A 20,541-nucleotide genomic window follows, 5' to 3' on the forward strand; every position below is an offset into this window, starting at 1 on the left:
GCAAGCAGCTTGACCACAACCCCATGCATCTGCCAGAGCTGCCAATCATGGAGGCAGGCACCCACAGCTGCAGCCAATAGAGGAAACAAGGCCCACTATAAAGGAGAGAGCACAGAAAAGGAAGAGAAAGCAGAAAGGCCTAGGACAGCAAAGTGGTGATACTCTCAAACCAGAATGCCTCGACAAACACTGCCAGCAGCCTAAAGCAGACTGCTAGACTTAATTAGAGATAAGTGTCCAAGAATTGCCCTGACAGAAGACCAACAAAGTAGGGCCAGGCAGGAGCAGAGACCCCTCAAAAGACCACACCAGGAACTAGTGACACCAACACAGAACAGGTTTCAGAGTAGCATCCATGTTAGTGTGTATCCGCAAAAAGAACAGGAGTACTTGTGGCACCTTAGAAACTAACAAATTTATTTCAGCATAAGCTTTCGTGGGCTACAGCTCACTTCTTCAGATGCACAGAATGGAACACACAGACAGAAGATATTTATACATACAGAGAACATGAAAAGGTGGAAGTAGCCATGCCAACTGTAAGAGGCCAATCGATTGCGATGAGCTATCAGCAGGAGAAAAAAAACTTTTGAAGTGATAATCGAAATGACCCATAGAAGGTGTGAGGTGAATTTAACATGAGGAAATAAATTCAATTAGTGTAATGACCCAACCATTCTCAGTCTCTGTTTAAACCTAAGATAATTGTATCTAATTTGCATATTAATTCAAGTTCAGCAGTCTCTCTTTGGAGTCTGTTTTTGAAATTTTTTTATTGCAAGATTGCCACTTTCAAGTCTGTCACTGAGTGGTTAGTGAGTATGGTGACTCAAAACTAAAACCATCTTCATTTGAAATAAGTGCTTTCCTTTGTAAGCATTTGATCTGCCTATGTAACCACCAGAGAACTATTCTTGGCCACTCCAAGTAGCCTGAGAACAGATTAAACTGTAACTGAGTGTTGGTTAGGTTCTAGACGGAAAAGCTGCACAAGTTGCCCCAGAGGGTTTCTGTATTGATAACCCTTGCGGATTTCAGCAGTTAGGGCTTGAGGTCTTACTGGGGAAATACATCATGTTAGAAAACACACCAGCTAATACTTTACAAATAAACTATTTTATTATAAACATACATTAACTTTCCATACAAATATTAAGAAATCTTATTTGTAAATTGTATTAACTTGAAAGACTAATTTGTGTTCGGTTAAACTCTTATTTGTGCATTTATTTTGTTCAAATTCCAAAAATAACCTTCTATTCGAAAAATCTACTTGATTCTGATAAGTCTTTGGGGCTTTTTTTCCCACTGAAAGTATTTTTCATACTTTATTTCTCCATGTCACTAATGTTGGAGGATCTGTCACTTCAAAACACACACACACACACACTGAAAGATCATACAGCTGGTTGCTAGTAGTAATTATGACTTGTATCTAAGGGTCCTTCCTGTGGTTAATAACCTCATTTGGACTGTAACTATTAGAACCACTATCAGTTCTGTGAGTAGCCTAACTTTAATTGTTATTTTTCTGCATAATACTATTATCTTGGGAGCATTCCCACCATATTCTATTCTATATAGGTTCTTATACCATGCTCATCACCATAGAATCTGCACATCTTCCAGTAGTGCATTAAGCAACATGACTACACGTCTGTCACATGCTGTTAGTTCTCTCATCCTTTCCCAAAAGGCAGAGGCATATGCAGTAGACAGAGTATCTTGTTTTGGTAGAGAGAGAGTGTTTCAGTATAAATGTAGCTATTACAATGTGTTTGTTAGAGAAGGCAAAGTAAAAAAAAAAAGTGACTTGGAGTGGAAAACACTGAGTTATGAAATGGTCCTTAGTTCTTGGGGGTGTTTTCTATGGAAAGGTCTCTGTTCTTCCACATCCTCTCCAGCATTTATTACTCCGTATTTAAATATATTTTACTGAGCTTAAATAGAGTGAGTTACCATTGACTAATATACTTAGTAATATTTTCATTAATGGCTACACAAATAGATGAGATGTTGGCCTTCCTCCAGATATGGTCCTGCTGTTCCGAAGTGGTATCGATTTTAACTAACCTGATGTTAAACGTTACTTTGCCTTTAGTGTGGATGAGGACAGTCATGTTTAAAAATGTTAATTAGTCATGGGTAAACTTAGGATCTCCTCCTACACTGATGCCTGATCTAAGGAGCACCTTAGGGTTAACCACAACCAGTTAACATGTTTTTAAATACAGTCTTTTCCCCACTAAGGGAAAAGTAGTATTTACTGTCATGTTAATTAAAACATGTCAGTCTTGTGATTAGGATACAAAACTAGCAATCAGAAAATTCTTGAGATTTCCCTTAAATGCTCCATATCTCAGGTTCACCATATGTAAAAAAGGTAGGATATTTTCTTATCTCACAGTGGTACTGTGAGGCTTAATTTATTAATGCTTGTGAGGCACTCAAATATTACAATGACAAGCATCAAATTTACTTACTACTAAAATACTACTACTGGAATGGGTCCTATGTTAATGACAAAGTTCCCAATTGTGGCTTATGATACTGGTTTCATACAATAATACCTGGAAAGATAAACCAACTGCTTCCTTCCCTACTAAAAATAAAAAATAAAAAGAGAGAGAGAGAGAGAGACCACAGACCCTTCCAGCACTATCAAAAGCCCTCAAAACATAGCTCTCTTTACCACAGTATTCCTTCCACCATTAAAAACAACAGAGAATTATGAAAAGAACAGGAGAACTTGTGGCACCTTAGAGACTAACAAATTTATTTTAGCATGAGCTTTCGTGAGCTACAGCTCACTTCTTCGGATGCTCACGAAAGCTCATGCTGAAATAAATTTGTTAGTCTCCAAGGTGCCACAAGTACTCCTGTTCTTTTTGCGGATACAGTCTAACACAGCTGCTACTCTGAAACCAGAGAATTATGAGTACCTAATATTTTGGCAAAGAGCTCCCATAAAATCCCCCCTCCCTTTCTGGCCTGTCTAAACACAAAAGCTGTACTGTTTTAAATGTACCAGTGTAGTTAAGGTGATACAACCTCCTACCTCCCAGTGTTGACTTAGTTTTATCAGTATAAAGCAGGGGTCAGCAACCTTTCAGAAGTGCTGTGCCGAGTCTTCATTTATTCACTCTAATTTAAGGTTTCGCGTGCCAGTAATACATTTTAATGTTTTTAGAAGGTCTCTTTCTATAAGTCTATAATATATAACTAAACTATTGTTGTATGTAAAGTAAATAAGGTTTTTTAAATGTTTAAGAAGCATCATTTAAAATTAAATTAAAATGCAGAGCTCCTGGGCCGGTGGCCAGGACCCAGGCAGTGAGAGTGCCACTGAAAAGCAGCTTGCCTGCCGCCTTCGGCATCCGTGCCATAGGTCACCTACCCCTGGTATAAAGGTTCTTATACAAGTACAGCTATACCCCTCTGGAAAGGTTCCTTTATATCAATAACTGCACCCAAAGTGGGAATTACATAATTATTTCAGTCAAAATCATGCCCCTAACCAACAGTTTCACCAGTAAAAAAACTGGGCGTAGACCAGGACTTAGTCCAAGACAAACCTCCTGTTTTAGGCATGTATGAGTTAAAAAGAGAGGTGAGGGACTAGGGATCAAACAGAACAGTACTTCCTCATCATAAACAAAGAAATATGCAACGTCAGTAGCTAAACCAAGTTATGTTGCATGCCCTGAGAATTCCTGTTATACTAAATATTGATATTGTGTTTCTGAAAAATACACCAAGTATTGACAGCGCAGCTGAAAGTCTGGCTACATAATGGGGAAGCAGAGTGAAGTGCAGTAGTAGGGGAGATCTGAGGTGGAGCTATGTGTGTGAGGGGGCACTGAGTGTAGTGAGGTGTGTAGTGGGTGTGCTGGGGGTTGGGGGATGCTAATAGCTGAGTGGCAAGGGTTTGGGGGGAGTGAGAGGTGTATGGGGCTGTTTGGTGTCATTGGTGGTGTATGGGGATGTTGGGCAAGTTGTGGTGTCTGATTAGGGGATTTGTAGGGGCTGCTGGGGGTGGTTTGTGGTCAGCGGCTGCAGGGATCTGGGGGCGGGGGTTGTGGTGTGCGGTCAGAGGGTCTCTAGGGGAATGTTGGGGGTTAGTGGTGGATTGGCGGGGGCCTGCAAGCATATGCGGTTATGGGGGGAGAAGGCTGTGGCATATGCGGGGCTGGCTCCCCGCGCAGGCTCACGCACCGGTCACGGTTCTCACTCTTCTCGGGGAAGCGAGGGCAGCACAGGCCTGCCCGACAGACTCCCCCCGGGTGGAGATGCGCAGATACACGGAGCTCCGCCCCGCCCCCGTCTCCGCCCCGCCATGCAGAGCCAGCCCAGGCGCTTGCGCTTTCGCCCGAGTCCCGGGCCTGCCCGTGTCGCCATGGGACGCTGCCCGGGCGCCCTGCTCCTAGCGGGGTGGCACTGCTGCCAGGTACAGGGGGCGCAGGGGAAGCAGGCGAGCGGGATTCCCGGCAGCGAGCAGGGCAGGGGCCGGTCCCGTCTCCCAGGCCCGGCTGCGGGCTCCCCCTCCAGCCCCGGGCGTGTGCTGCCGCCCCCTGCCGCGCTCGGCTGGGGCCCTCGAGCGCGCCGCTTGCTGCCCCGGGGATGTGGCCGCCCCGGGCAGGGTAGCGCCAGGCTCTGGAACGGCGCGGGGGCGGGGGTCGCTGGGAAAAGGCCCGTGTTTCCAAGCAGAGACGTGGGAGAGGGGCTGGCTGGGATCCAGCGGCTGGGAGGGATTGGTGGCCCGGGCACCGAGCAGAAATTTCACAATCCACCCCTCCCCCCTCCCTTGTCAACTGGTTACATCGCAGTGTTGTCAGTGTAGTCATTGTTTCGACATTTGAAGTGGAATTGAAACATTAATACACACTTTAACAGCACATGCAGTGTATGATGCAATGCTTGTCCCTGAAATAGTATAATAGGTTCGAAAAGTGTGAACAAAGACCAGGTTCGTCGTACAGCTGTTGATTTTTCTGACAATGTTGGCACGTTCATTTCGGTAATTTTGGCCAACCTTATAATTTCCAGTTATGATTTGTAAGCAAGGTCTGAATGAGCTCTCCCTGACAGCTAGTGATGAGCCAGTAGTGGGTGGAAAGGCTTCAGGACCAGACTGTATTTAAATGAACTCACCTACTCTGCCTAGATATGCAGCAGACAGAGCTGTGTTGCCCAAGTGGTCAATTTTGGCTGGTGGTGGGTTACAAATCACTTTAGTATTGAATGAGGGGATCATGAAATGTTATCCTTATTGTATGAGTAAGGGGCAGCAAAACTAAACTTAGAGTGTCCTGATTGAGGGGTTCACTCTCAATGCTTAATTTTGTCAGGGCTGAGCCCCGGGATCTTTAGGCTCAGCAGTTCATAGTCCTGGGACCCCTGGGCTTGCCACATCACTTATGAAGCTCCGGCACCTCTTTCATTATAAATTAAGTACTGATCACCCTCAGCTGAACTGCACTTGATAAGCAAGGGGTTTGGATGGCAGATCCCGGGAGAGTGGGGCGGGGAGGATATGGGGGGGAACACACACACACACACACACACACACACACACACACACACACACACACACACACACACACACACTTTGCTTGGTGGTGAGGGCTGTGCCTAAGAGTAACGGGCACTATTTGACTTGCCCCTCTCCCCTATTTAAAGATAGAACTTATTAGGTGCCAGAGAGAGTCTTTTGTTAATTGACCACTAGTGCTGAAATCAGCAATAATCAGGTCTAAGTACTTAGACCTGCTGTGGGATAGTATTTCTGTGGAAAAGACAGCCCAGCCTGAACTCACTGTGAGGCTCCTGCACTGAGAGCTGGGTGGAACCTCAAAAGACTGACTCACAGAGGTCACAGTGGCAGGTGGCAGCAAGAGGTGATGGCACAGGGCCATCAGCAATGGAGTGGTGGAGTGAATAGTGGCATGACAAACAGTGGCTGGCGCAAGTGGCAAGCAAGCACGGTGCCTTATCCCCCTCCAGGGTGGGAGGTGAACTCATGAGAAAGCACCTCTGTACTCTGGACCTTCACTGACCAAGGACAACAACTATGAGTGCAGGTGGTAGAGGGAGAAGGGAGAGGCATGTTAAAGGAACATTTGTTTGTTGTAGGGCCTTCTGGCTAAGAGCGGTGAAAACATTATCTACTATCTGTTCTTATCTGTTTTAGTGACTTTGCTCTAGAATGCTAGATTTATGACTGAGAAACTTATATAAATATACAGTTCCTAGTAGGCCAAGATTTTTTAAATGCATTATTTGCCAGAGTTCATAATTTTGTGCATCTTGAATTTCCCCTCATGTTCCACACCTTTCCAGAAACATTCATTGTTATAACCACAGATTTTAATAGCATTTCACATACAGTCAAACCATTTTTAATTTTCACCTTTTTTTATATTGGATCTAGTGGCATAGTGCTCCCAGCTGCCATCTGTCACAGTTCAGGGCATCTGCACCTGTATTTCCCCTCAGTGTTCCAGGAGGGCACCCACTCTAGGCTCCTACTTCCCCAGCAGTTCCCTCACTTGGATGGAAATGTGTTCCTCTCCCCTCTAATTGGGTTATTTCCAGGCTGCATCTTTTCCTTCCTACATTGTGTTACCCTCGGCAGAGGCAGGCTGCCCAAACAGAACCTGCTTGCTTTCTCTTCAGATACCGTTAACAGCGTAATTGCTACAGCCTAATTTATTGTCAGTAAAAAACATTACCGAGAAAACATTTAAAACAATAAAAGAACCCACGCACAGGCTAATTAGCTTACCAGAGTTAACTCCTGTTGTTGTTGTCCTTCATAGCCGAAGATGACTCCAGCAGTTATTTTATGTCTTCTGCGTACGATTGTGGCTAAAAAAGCCAAAGAAAGAGTGACAGTCCTTCCTGCATGAATTGCATATGCAGTGTGATACCGAGGAAGGGATTACAATCTGTGTCTCCTGCTGTTTACAGCTCAGCCTCTGTGCCTGAAGATCCCTACAGCAGTTAATCTCAAACTGGGGCCATGGCTACACTCACACTTTACAGCGCTGCAACTTTCGCGCTCAGGGGTGTGAAAAAACACCCCCCTGAGCGCTGCAAGATACAGTGCTGTAAAGCGTCAGTGTAATCAGGGCGGCAGCTCCCAGCGCTGCACGCTACACCCGTAAAGGATGTGGTTTACATGCAGCGCTGGGAGAGCTCTCTCCCAGCGCTGCTGCTTCGACTACACTCACACTTCAAAGCGCTGCTGCGGCAGCGCTCCCGCAGCAGCGCTTTGAAATTCCAAATGTAGCCATACCCTGGGTAACCCGATCATTAACTGCTGCTTGCCAGAGTGATCTGTCTGTTTCTGATGTTTCTTAGCATTAATGTTTCATTGTTTCAAATTATGCTTCAGTGTATCCTTGAAGCATGTCTTTTGGTCACTTTGTAGGCGGTTGCCCAATTGCAGTTTGCCATACTGCAACTACTTTGGCATCCTGGTGATGTCCATCCTTCACATTTGACCAGAGTAATTGTGATGCAGTAAGCATGGTTTCAATCCCTGTGGAGTAACTACTTCCAGAATCTCATTAATGACAACTTTTGAAATTAGTAGACACTGGGTTTTTCTCCCCACGGTGTAGTTTGAAATTGGAGGATTGGAAGCTGGTCATTTGCATTCCCCAGGTACTTCCTAGGATATCCAGTTCACAGGTATTGTTCCAAAAAGTTCTTTGAAGTTTGTAAAAGCTTGCAGAGATTAGTCAGTCTCCAAGAGAAGATACATACATACAGGCCCACAATAACAGACAGAATTGTGTTTAATACAATGGACCCCAAAGATGTTCAACTTAATTTGATAAAGTTCATTCAGAATATTGTCAGTCTGTCACACCATTTTCGTATAAACCCTTAATGAAAATACTTACTCTTTAAACAAATGTTTGCATATGTTTATTTTAAACACTACAAACCCTGCATATCTCATGTTTAAGATAATGTTTCATCACAGTTCTCACATGACATTAAAGATGTGATATAAGCTCTTACTACAGAAGACCTGTTGTGCTTTTTATGTAAATCATCCAGTAATTATGATGAAGTTGATTTTGCTTGGTATATTTGTAGATCCAGAAGTAAAATGAGTACTTCACAATCAATAAGATGTACTTCTAAATCATCATGGCAGTACTGATTGGACCACTGAGTTTTTGTCAACTTGGTAAGTTACTTAATTGTGTATACAGTACAAAGAAATAGCAGCGCTGATCATGCTAGTGGTCAGTAAAGATTCCATGGCATTTTTTTATGAGAGAGGTGCTCTGAAAGAACTTGTTGAATTCTGCATCCCTAAATTCCCCTGTACTTTCAGATGGATAGATCATTTTTCATTTCCTGTCCTAAACTTTTGTACATTATTGCTGTATGATTTAAAATCACTGGAATTTAGCGGGGTCAATACCTTAACATTATACAACTAAAAAATCTGGCTCATCTGCCACTTTAACAGGAAACTGCTTTGACGGATTCATTTAACTCTGTAGAAAAAGCAACAGAATATGCAGTGAATTTCTTTGCCCTGAAGAGTCCCTGTTTAACTTGCAGATCATATCCCTTTGCATTCTCATTCCTCCTCCTCTAATCTAAATCAAGATATAGCTTCTTCTTGTTTGTTTCCTCTTTTGCTATCTGAGGTGAGAACACACAAATTGTGTACCAATATCACTATTCTGGTTAAGGGTGTGATTTTAAAAAATAATATTGAAATAGCTTTGCGGGTACAATCCCCTGTGTGAATGCAGTTATGCTGGTATAAAAGTGTCTTCTACCGCAATAGCGTATTCCTCTTCCAGTATGTGAAGAAGCACTTTTATACCAGTGTAACTGCATCCACGTTAGCAGGTTGTACCACTTCAACTGTACCAGTATAGTTGAAGTAGTACAGCTTTGTATCTATTCAGGACCTCAATCATACTGAAGAAAGAGCACTCTATAAGGGAAAGTAGTAGCTGAAAGCTGGCACTGTTGCAAAGGTGTAATTTGTAAAGCTGTGGGGGGGGTTGTTTGTTTTTAAAAAAAGGTCAGAAATGGCTGTTGTTGGTCAGCAATAGTAATGACTAAACCTGGTGATGGCCTAAACAGAAAGAGCTCTCATCCATGATTGTAGCTGTTTTGATCACTTCACACTAACTCACACTAAGCTTCAGAGTGATATTTGATGTCATTGTGTGTTCTGCTTGTGGTGTTGTGGTTGGAGGATGTTGTGCTGGGATATTTGTGTTGATTTGTGTGTGTGGTGAATGAGGGACACATGCTGTTGTGAGGGGGTCAGTGTGTTTGGCATTATTGTGCATCCTTGTTATATGGGTATGTAACAGAGTGGACTTACCTCTTCTGAGTGCCCCCTTGGCCAGGTGCACACCCACTTCTCTCTCTGTCCAATTGTTTCCAGAAGAAGGACAATGTCTTTACCCTCTTGGGGCTTCCTGGTTACAGCCCTCCATCTGGGCCACTATAGTTCAGTTCCCCCTCTGGGGTGCCTCACTGTCGAGGCCACTTCTCCCAGTGGCTAATGTGGGGGAGGGACGGGGGGACCCAGGCCCACATACTCAGGGTCCCAGCCCAGGGACACTGTAGATAGCAGCTGTCACTGTGTCCCTTTATCTAAGTCACACTGCTGCTTTAATTCTCTGGGCCATTTCCCCATGGCCCTGTGCCATCTTCACCCTCACCTCAGGGCCTTGTCCTGATGGAGGCCCCACAACCAGCTCAGGGCTCCTTCTTGCTCTTCCTGGCTTCTGGCAGCACTACCTCATCCAAGGTCCTGTAGCTCTGTCAGCCAGCCACACAGCATCCACACTCCTGCAGGAAACTGAACTCCCTGTGGCCCTGCAGCTCTTCTTATACCAGGCTGGTGGGCCCTGATTGGCTGTGTCCCATACAGCCACTCTAGACAGCTTGGAGAACCCTCTCCACTGCCCTTTTTTGGGGTGGGGTATGGCAAGGCTGCAAGGTCTCCAGCAGGGGGCTTCAGAGGGTCTGGTGTACCCCATCACAGGGTAATTGTGTTGGTTGGCATCCAGGGAACTGTGCTGGGAGATTTGTATTGACTTGTGTGGATGGCGGTTGGTGCATAGGTATGGTGGTTGGGCCAACCAATCCACCAATGGTGCAGTCTCCCTCATACAACTAATGAAATTGCTGCATGCAAATTAGCTGTAGAATACAGGTATACCACACAAGTTTAATTTACAGCAAGAGCCAGCAGTCTCTGGCATGCGGCTCTCCAGGGTAAACACCCTGGCGGGCCAGACCAGTTTGTTTACCTGCCACTTCGGCAGGTTCGGCCAGTCATGGCTCCCACTGGCCATGGTTTGCCGTCCCAGGCCAATGGGGGCTGCAGGAAGCGGCGCGAGCGAGGGATGTGCTGGCCGTGGCTTCCTGCCACCCTTGTTGGCCTGGGACGGTGAACCGCGGCAAGTGGGAGACGCGATCAGTGGAACTTGCTGATGTGGCAGGTAAACAAACTGGCCCACCCCTTGGCGAGCCACGTGCCAGAGGTTGCCGACCCCTGAGTTACAGTATCTGTACACCACACTGTATAATTTGTTAAGGCAGAATAGCTGAGAATTTAATAATTGAATGCTAAAAGATGGCAAAACTCAGTGATGGTTTAGCCTGGTGATATTCTGAACAAAAATAATTCTCTACCATTCTTGTGGCTGCTTCCATTGCTTCGCATTGGCTCATCAGACATTTTAGATTTCATAGTGACACATAGAGTGACATTCCTGGAATCTTATTATATTGCTGACAAATATGATTTAATGTTAAGGCTTGCCAAGTTTCTGTTGATGTAAGGAAACTCAGTTCTTGAGGGCGATGTGAATTCTCCAGAATAGGAATTTCACCCATTGCGCTTGCCAAAGAAGCTATACTTTTAAAAAATATATATTAACTGTTGAGGACAGAGACTAAACCTTTTACAAAATTGATACATTTTATATCTGTAGTTTTAGTTACTATTTTTTAAATTAAAGATAACTTGTACCAGCAATAGTGTTTATCTTCTTACAGAAGTGGTAGGGCCTCATCCAACTCCCACTGAAGTCACTTGAAAACTTTCTATTTATTTCATTGGAAGCTGGATCAGTATCATAATAAGGCAGTAGTAATATTATTTTATTTGTGTTGTGGAAGCAGCCAAAATATGCTAGCTGCTACATGTATGGGAAGAGAGAGTTCCTGCTCCCAAAAGCCTAAAATCTTAACTTATATGTTACTCTACATATTATAAAAGTTAAAGCAATTATTTATTTTTAAAATGTTTTACTATTCATCCCGCGTGACCAAACTTTATAAAATAGTTGATAATCTAATGCAAGAAATAAATTGTTCTAGTTCTCTTGATTTTCTACTCTCTTTAACCACAGTTCTATCATGGATTTTTGTTGTGCAGTCATAGACAGGAGGAAAGAATATGTCAGGAAGGATGTCTTGTGGTTAAGTCACAGACTAGAACTCAAGAGAAAAGGTTTCTGTCAGGCACCACCACAGATTTACTGTGTGATTTTGAGCAAATTGCTTAATCTCTGTGTGTGTCAGTTCCCAAGGTACTGGGAGGATAAATTTATTACGTGCAAAGCATTTAGTTACGATAATGAAGAACATCACAGAAATGTCTATAAATACATTTGTCTGCAGTTTTAAGGATTCTACTCTGGTATCTTATTGTTTAATTTCAGTAATTACGACACTTCATTTATACTATGAGAGCAATTAGGGGGTACTTCCAGGAAATAATTCTTGTACCAGTTTTTTAACATTAGACTCCATGTACAATCAAATGTTATACTGTATTACATGTAGGATTATAAGCATGCATGATTGAGTTAAAAGCTTGTCTTTTCAATTGTAGCAAGTAATTTGCTATTTCAGAAAATATTTTTAGACCTCTGGGGACATTTCACTTTATTTTGTATCTTATTTGTCTGCATTGTGATCATGTAGTTTATTTCACTGCTAAGTTGTATATCCCTCCTCTCATAGACTGACACTTTTAAATTAACACAAGAATTACTTTCCCTAACAGAATATTCAGACAATTAATACAAAAATGTTACTAGCTTATATCAATGCTGGATAATTCCTTCCAACATGCCCAAACTTATTAACCTTCTTTTTAACCTGGGCTGATATCCCACTAGAATCTTGAACCCACTTTGATTTAAGGTGGGTTTGCCTTAATTTGCAGTCCTCCATTCAGTGTTCATGTGTCTTAAGTTTTGTCCTAAGACTCCTTTCATCCTTTCAAAACCTTCCATGCTGTGACTTTTGTTAAAAGCTTAAATTGGTTATATTATTATTTATTGTAGCATCTAGGAGCCTTAGCCATGGACCAGAACCCCATTGTTCTAGGTACTGTACAAACAAAATAAAAAGGTTGTCCAAGCCCCAAAGATCTTACAAATTAAGTATAAGATAGGAAGTATAACAGGTAGCTACCAACAGAGAGGAGTGAAAAAAAACTGAGCCAGTGTTGGTCAGCATGATAGGCAGTGGTATCAGTGCAACAGTGGCCGACTTGTTGATTTTTTGGAGGCATCACAGTAAATGAGAGTTTTAAGGAAAGATTTGAAGGAGGACGATGAGGTAACTTTGTGGATGTTTGTGGGGAGCTCTTCCTAAGTGTGAGGGTCAGGATGGGAGAAGGTACAAAGGTGCTTGTTTGAAAATTTAACAAGTGGGCAATGGAGGCTGGCATTATTGGCCAGTTGAATGCGGGTTGACATATGAATAGTAAATGAGAGATGGTAGGGAGGGTGGGGATAGACCATGAAGGTCTTTGAAAGTGAATGCAAGCAACGTGCATTCAATGCAATAAAGAAAAGGGAGGCAGAGGGGGGGTAACATGGTCAAAGCAATGGGCTAAGGGAATGATATTTGCAGCAGCATTCTGAGTGGATATGAGTGGGGCAAGATTGCATTTTGTCGAGGCCAGAGTAAAGGATGTTGCAGCAGTTGAGACTCTAGGTGAGGGTTTTAGCTGTGTGGATGAAAGGAAAGGGCATATTTTAGAGATGTTTTGCAGAAAGGATCTGCAAAATTTAGACACAGCTGGGACATGGGTACCTAGAGAGAGGTCTGAATTGAAGATGATGCCCAGGTAGTAGGCCTAACTGACAGGCAAGATGCTGGTGGTGTCCACAGTGATCGAGGAAGGAGGGAGCATGGATGGCTTTTGTGGAAAGATTCAGAGCTCCGTTTCAGCTGTGTTGAGCTTCAGCTAACAGCTAGAGCCCTGCATGCATACAAATTTAGATCTGTGGATGCAGATATCCATGGATATAAAAGTGTATCTGCAGAACCACACAGCTCTCCCCAGAACCCACAGCAGCGAAAGGAGCACAACGTGAGGCCACTGCTCCCAGGAGCCAGCGCCTCATGCTGGCAGCTATCCCAGTGCAGCTGTGCCATCCTTCAGACCTACCCACTGGAGTGGGCACCAGGCTCACCAGCAGCTGTCTCTGGTCTCGCTCTTGTGTTCAAGTGGCACACATGCCCCCAGACAGGAAATGCAGACAGCTGCATGGAAGGGGTGAGGGTAGGGCTGGGAACGGGGCAGCAGGTGGTACAGCCACACTGGAGGAGCTGCCGGCGTGGGGCACTGGATCCTGGGAGTGGCAGCCCCACATCCTGCTCCTTTCGCCACTGTGGTTCCCAGGAGAGCCCTGCAGTTCTGCAGATACTGATTTAGATCTGTGGTGACATGGTATAATTCCCCACTCTGAACCTTAATGTCCAAAAGATGGGGTACCAGCATGAATTCCTCTAAGCTCAATTACCAGCTTAGTACTTGTAGCGCTGCCACCAACCAGGAATTCCAGTGCCTGGTACACTCTGGTCCCCCCAAAACCTTTCCCGGGGACCCCCAAGACCCAGTCCCTCTGGATCTTAACACAAGGAAAGTAAACCCTTTCCCTCACCGTTGCCTCTCCCAGGCTTCCCCTCCCTGGGTACCCTGGAAGATCACTGTGATTCAAACTCCTTGTATCTTAAACAGAGAGGAAAATGTACCTTCCCCTCTCCTTCTCTCTCCCCCTCCCAGACTCTCCCTGAGAGAGAAAGTAATCCTAACACAGAGAAAAAATAACCTCTCTCTCCCCCTTCCCTCCTTTCTCCCCACCAATTCCCTGGTGGATCCAGACCCAGTCCCCTGGGGTCTCACCAGAATAAAAAAAAATCAAGTTCTTAAACAAGAAAAGCTTTTAATTAAAGAAAGAAAAAACAGTAAAAATTATCTTTGTAAATTTAAAATGGAATAGGTACAGGGTCTTTCAGCTATAGACACTGGGAATACCCTCCCAGCCTAAGTATACAAGTACAAATTAAAATCCTTTTAGCAAAATACAAATTTGAACTCCTTCCAGCCAAATACACATTTGCAAATAAAGAAAACAAACATAAACCTAACTTGCTTTATCTACCTAGTACTCACTATTCTGAACTTATAAGAGCCTGTATCGGAGAGATTGGAGAGAAACCTGGTTGCACGTCTGGTCACTCTCAGAACCCAGAGAGAACAACCACCAAAATCTAACAGCACACACACAAACTTCCCTCCTTCAAGATTTGAAAGTATCCTGTCCCCTGATTGGTCCTCTGGTCAAGTGACAGCCTGGCTCACTGATTTTGTTAACCCTTTACAGGCAAAAGAGAGATGAAGTACTTCTGTTCTATTAACTCTTACTTATCTGTTTATGATATGTGGGTATCCGCATCTGCAGAAGTATTTTTTTATCTGCTCAGAGCTCTACTAACAGCTAAACATCCACAAGGAGATGCCAGAGAGACAGTTGAGATTTTAGTTTGGAAAGGAGATAAGGATTAAGGTAGATGAAAGCAGTGAATTACATGTTGCAAGTGCTAACAAGCTACAATATTTCAGAAGTCCACACTCCTGACATGTAGCCACCAAGGCACATGTGAACATATCACACCAATATTCCTCATGTACTACTGGCTCCATATCCCTTTCCAGATATAATTTTTAAGGCCTGGGCACTGGCTTGCCAGGTACTTAATAGGTTGGAGTCTGAGCTACCTCAAAAACCAATTATCCATTCACAACCCTCCATGGCAGTGCTCTGAAAGAACTTTTCAACTAGGCTGACCCAAGCTAAGATGGTTGGGTCTATGGAGCAGAGTATTTTCAGCAGCAGGAACCTGGCCAAGTAATACCTTACCAGAGGAGATCAAAGTGAGCCTGAGTAACAGTGTACATGGATCTGAATGATCCAGAAAAATGCCATCCCACATTCTGGAAGATTGGAGGAGAGAAAGAAGATGGCAAGATGTGGGGAAGAGTAAGAAAAAAGCACCCACACATATATACTGGGTACAAGGGAGGCTGTGAGAACATTTCAATTTACTGGGGCTCTCTCTAATTATTATATAGTGCTTAAATATCACAATGATATGCAATTTAGAAACACCTGAACTATCGCTGATCACCTTCTTAAGGATAATAATGGAAAAGCATTTGATACAGAAAGGAAATAATTCAAGTGCAGTTTCATCAAGAAAAAAATGGTATCTGAAAGGAAAATGATGATAGAAATAGAGAACAAGATTAGTATCACTCATAGTAAATGAATAAGAACTCTAATTTATCATTGACAAATACTGTAGAACACACATATACCATTTCTCTAATGAATAAATATATATTCATGTTTTCATTTCCAGTGTACCTCAGCATTTTGACCACTACTTTGTTCAGCTTGACAGGTAAGAATTTTTATTGTATTTTAAGCACAATCCTTGAAATAGCACAGAAGATGTGTATACTTCCATCCGGTATCCTTTTGACTTCACTATGCATTTGCATGTAAGAAAGCTATATGGATAATATCCTGCAGGACAGTCCCATGCACTTGTGCCTTCAATGCAATGAATGTGCAATTTAAAATGACTTCATCTTCAATCTTGTAGTTTTCTTATCTTTTTGGAGGCTGATATTTAACTAATTGGTGAGTAGAATTACCATGTATAATGGTATTGCATTTGCTGTCCTTTTCAAATGCTTCTTAATCTTAGCAACTTTTTCTTTTAATCTAGAAGCATCTGTGATAAATCCACCTCAGAAGTTAACAATGAACTCTCAGAATTTCGAGCACATTTTATCATGGGAACCAGGAAGTAATACAACTATGCCAACGTACTATGATGTGATGTACATAGGTCTCAGGTTTGTTTCCTTTCATACTGTACATGAATTTGTACTTTTTTGTACTTGCTAGTCAAAATATTCTATTGACTATTTTGTTTTCCAGATAGATTTTCTGAAATTTGCCATTCATCAGATACAAGGAAAATAATTCGGTTTTAGGATATGAGTAGCTATTTGAACAATTTTAAACAAGTACACGTTAATTCCTAGAGCAAATTTGTACATGGAAGAAACCTGTATTTATCAAAGGAAAGATAACTTCAGCTGGTGTTGATAATTTCTGTTACTTTCTGTTCTTATTCTTTTATCAGTGCATAGTACTATACCTTAACTGAGAGATTGGGCCACAAGCCATTTGGAAGTGTGATGGATTGGCTAACTGGTGCTGAGCCATACTATGTTTGATTGTGCATGTGTGCAGAGCACCCTGAGCTTTAAAGCAAATATTTTTCAAACTGATGATAACATATATGCTGAGTGCCCCACATAATCTGGGATACTGGGCATATAACAACACTGAACAAGGGTTAGATAACTATAAATAAAAATAAATACATTTAAACTAACTTTTTGGATTTCACTCCAAACTCTCCCTGCAACACCACCACCAGATTTTGTTGTGGTGGTGGTTTGATTTTGGGTAGGGTTTTGTTGAGAAGAAATTAGTGTGTGTATATATGTACACACCTATATGGACCAGGAAAGGAGCCAATATGATCCTAATGGAGATTAACCCTAGTAGAGTGAGTAGATTGGGATAGCCTTTTGAGAAGAGGAGCAAGTGGTGTCCCTCTTCAGGAAGTTTATTTTATGTTGTCGAGATGAGTGGGAGATCCTGTGCAAAACTTATGACTGACACTTCTTGTATATAATTTTTGTTTTTATCCCTTAATCATTCTGGTTAGTTGTGGTTTGAGATTTTATTTTTCCAGTTTTCTTTGTCAAACGTGCCTCTCTTCCACTCCCCTTGTAGGTACACTCTAAATAAACCATTCAGATTTTACTAGTCTTTGTGGTTTTGATTATTTTTGACACTGTTTAAGGTGAGAGCAGTGATCGCTTCATCCAATGCATCTCTTGAGTTTTCATGTTACTCTCCAGAGGTACAGTCACAAATCAGAAGATCCTTTGAAAAACACTGATTTTTTTTTCTTTCAACTTAAAGTGGATCAGAAAACAAATGGAAAATTGCTAAAGAATGTTCAAATACTGCACGCCTGTTCTGTAACTTGACAAAGGAGTATGAAGAATGTACTTATACCTACATAGCAATGGTTCAGAGCATCACAGGAAATAGAGTATTAAATTCATCTATACTTGAATTCTCTCCATATAGGTCCAGTAAGTAACTATTCTATTTTATCTGTTTTTGTTCATTTTCTTGTTTTTATTCTGAGCTATACATAACCAGTGTTTTACTAATGGTACTATAAGTAACTCCAAAGTAATGTAGTTTGTGATGCACTATTTTATGTAAGATGTTTTGAGCTAACATATCATCTAGTGTATATTTAATGTTTTATAATCAGTGGAAAGCTATCTATACATAATACATGGCTTGAATAGTTCTTATGAATAGAAACAAGCAACAGTTTTGAAGGAAAAAGCAAATGTTTGAATAGATTTCCTTCCACTGTGCATATATAAGAATCAATTTCTTTTATGTGTATTTATTACAGACTTTTATAAAGGTGATAGCATCATTTAGGACATTTGGGAGTAGAAATTAAAAAAAAATTACTACATTTATAAATTGCATAATCTACTTTTTTGAAGATAGCTAATTGGTTAACTGTTGAATAGGCAAAACCAAAAGATGAGAGGTGAAGGAATATCTGTTTCCATTCTAGCTGTCACCTTGACTTCCCCCTGCCCCCTTTGGTATGTCTCACATAAACACCAGATGCTCATTAGCAATGATGGCCTAATACTGCTAGAGGCTGCTTCTCCCTGGAGTCCTATTAACAATATTGCTTCACTAATTTCTTTTTTTCCTCTCTCGAAATAAGGACCATTTATATCAGGGAGCAAGTGATTAAACTGAACACGGAGACTACTGTACCTCATGTTAGGTACAAGACTACAGAAATAGTATCAACTCAGCTCAAAGACTCTGAAATACTGTAATTGTAATGCTGACAAGCCAGGGTAACATTTTCATGAATAGAAGTTTCTCCATTAGTTTTAAATATAGTGGTTACGCTATTTTGCATCTCAAATTTGCAGGCCTTCAGGGAATAGTGTATCCCTTATTGCACTTGAGTTGACTTATATAGCTTCCCACCCCCACACCCTTGTTCTTGTCTTCTTCTGTCCAAACATCAATGCCCATTTATCTGGGGAAGCAGAGAACCCTAAACTTGAAAATAATGTAACACTTTTCCTCAGCTGACTCATCAACATAGTGCCTTACAATGAGATTGTTCTAAAAAATTGGAAATGGTAAATTGTACGTTGTATTCAGACTTCATTGTTCCAAACACCTATTTTTCATAGACATGTATCAGAAAAATAAAAATATTACTCTGTAACAGTGTTCTCCAGCTGTTTCACATTTATGTATACATTTGCATGAATGAAGGTGCACTAGCATCTTTCCCATGCCACCTCTATGTTTGCTGTTTTGTAAAGTTACAGAAAAGTATTATCAGTTTACTGAAGAGCCAAGCTCAAATGGTAAATGTTTTAACATGGGCAACTTATCTCTTTACTTTTCTTTTTCTTTTTCTTTTCCTTGTTCATATTTAAACCAAGATGACCCTGAGTAGAAATGCAGGGCTGTTCTGATCCATTACCCTAAAGCAGTGTTTCCCACACTTGGGACGCCACATATTCAGGGAAAGCCCCTGGTGGGCCAGGCTGGTTTGTTTATCTGCCATGTCCAGGTTTGGCCAATTGCGGCTCCAGACCAGTGGGAGTTGCTGAAAGTGGTGGCCAGTAAGTCCCTCAGCCCATGCTGCTTCCAGCAGCTCCCATTGGCCTGGAGCAGCAAACCGTCGCCAGTGGGAGCCGCGATCGGCCAAACCTGGGGACGTGGCAGGTAAACAAACCGGCCCGGCCCACCAGGGGCTTTCCCTACATAAGTGGCATCCCGAGCTTGGGAAACACTGGCCTAAAGCATCTGATTTACTCCTACCCATAAAATAGGAAGGATTGGAGCCTCTCTCTCCTTGGCAGAATGATTTGAGGCAGGGACAGATGACTCTTGCAGTCAAAAACCATGGGAACAACCACGTTCAGGTGAAAGCGTAGGCTGAGGTTTATTGTTGTTTTGCATAAATTAAACAACAGGCAAATCAAAGGAAGAGGTGGGGAGTAAAATTTGGATGGTATTAAGTGTGTGCACGCTCCTGTTTGGAGCAAGGTCAGAACTCCAACTCCTTTTAAAATATTTAATTATTTTACCTATATGATTATAATAATGAACCAGACAAGTAGTTAGCACTTACATAGCATGTTATAGATTTTTCAAAGCTCTATGTAGACAATAACTAATTAGATCAAAACACAGCACTTGCAGAAGGATCAGTGAAGTGCAAAACTTTTGACCTTCAGACTTTGGAGATTCTACTATGTGGTGCAGTGGAGAAAATATCTGCATAGTTTTTAATCTTAGGGAATTGTCAGGGCTCATGGATCTCCAAATTCCTGGGTGTTCTGAGAAACAGGGTCTCCAGGCATTGTTTTGAGGGCAAAAGCATTCATGCAGAAGCCAGGCTCAGGATGATATTCCTCAGGTCCTGAGTCACAGTCATCTGCAAGAGTGCATCTCCCTTTGGAGCTCTGCGGCCAGTGGTTCCTGGCCAACAGTTAGTCCCTGTGTCTATGTTCCAAGGGGTATTTGTGTGTGGAGAGGCCACCTGCAGGGATTAATTCGTATGGGTATTTCAAGTATTTAACTAGAAGATGCTGCCATGGAAAACAATGTTCACCCCTTCCCCATCAGCCTGTACTCGCCTCCAGGCGAAACAAACAGAGCCTCAGTTGCACAGAATTCACACAGAAGGGCTTCTATACGACTGGAGAAACAAGTGATGCTGCTGTTTTGTCTCAACTCCCCTCTCTTCCCACCCTCCTCCTCAGTCCCCTTTTCTCTCATGGTAGTTTTTTGATTGTTTTAGGTTTTTCTCTATTTTTATTCCCTCTGCTAAAAAAAAATTGGAGGAACAATTTTCCCCTGAATCTTTGTAATTTCAAGCCCTGTTGGGCAACTAATTAGTCAATCCTCTGACACATGGGAATTTACTTGATTTTTACAGCTTGTCTAACTGATGTTAAATGTATAAATGTAGTTATTTCTGGGGTTTGTTTTCTTTTTCTTTAAACAG

At 42.2% G+C, this 20,541-nt stretch overlaps 1 protein-coding gene across 1 annotated transcript in view; it reads left to right on the plus strand.

The window, feature by feature from the left end:
* The first annotated feature begins 4,360 nt into the window (after nucleotides 1–4,360).
* The window catches only part of IFNAR2 (interferon alpha and beta receptor subunit 2), a 28,784-nt gene continuing 12,603 nt past the window's right edge, over nucleotides 4,361–20,541 (plus strand). The window contains exons 1-5 of the mRNA XM_050929406.1: nucleotides 4,361–4,447; nucleotides 8,110–8,203; nucleotides 15,730–15,771; nucleotides 16,102–16,231; nucleotides 17,379–17,554. Of these exons, the coding sequence (XP_050785363.1) occupies nucleotides 8,164–8,203; nucleotides 15,730–15,771; nucleotides 16,102–16,231; nucleotides 17,379–17,554 (388 nt within the window). The 5' untranslated portion in view covers nucleotides 4,361–4,447; nucleotides 8,110–8,163. The remainder of the gene's footprint in view (nucleotides 4,448–8,109; nucleotides 8,204–15,729; nucleotides 15,772–16,101; nucleotides 16,232–17,378; nucleotides 17,555–20,541) is intronic.

Source organism: Gopherus flavomarginatus, chromosome 1 (assembly GCF_025201925.1).
Source record: "Gopherus flavomarginatus isolate rGopFla2 chromosome 1, rGopFla2.mat.asm, whole genome shotgun sequence".
NCBI lineage: Eukaryota > Metazoa > Chordata > Testudines > Testudinidae > Gopherus > Gopherus flavomarginatus.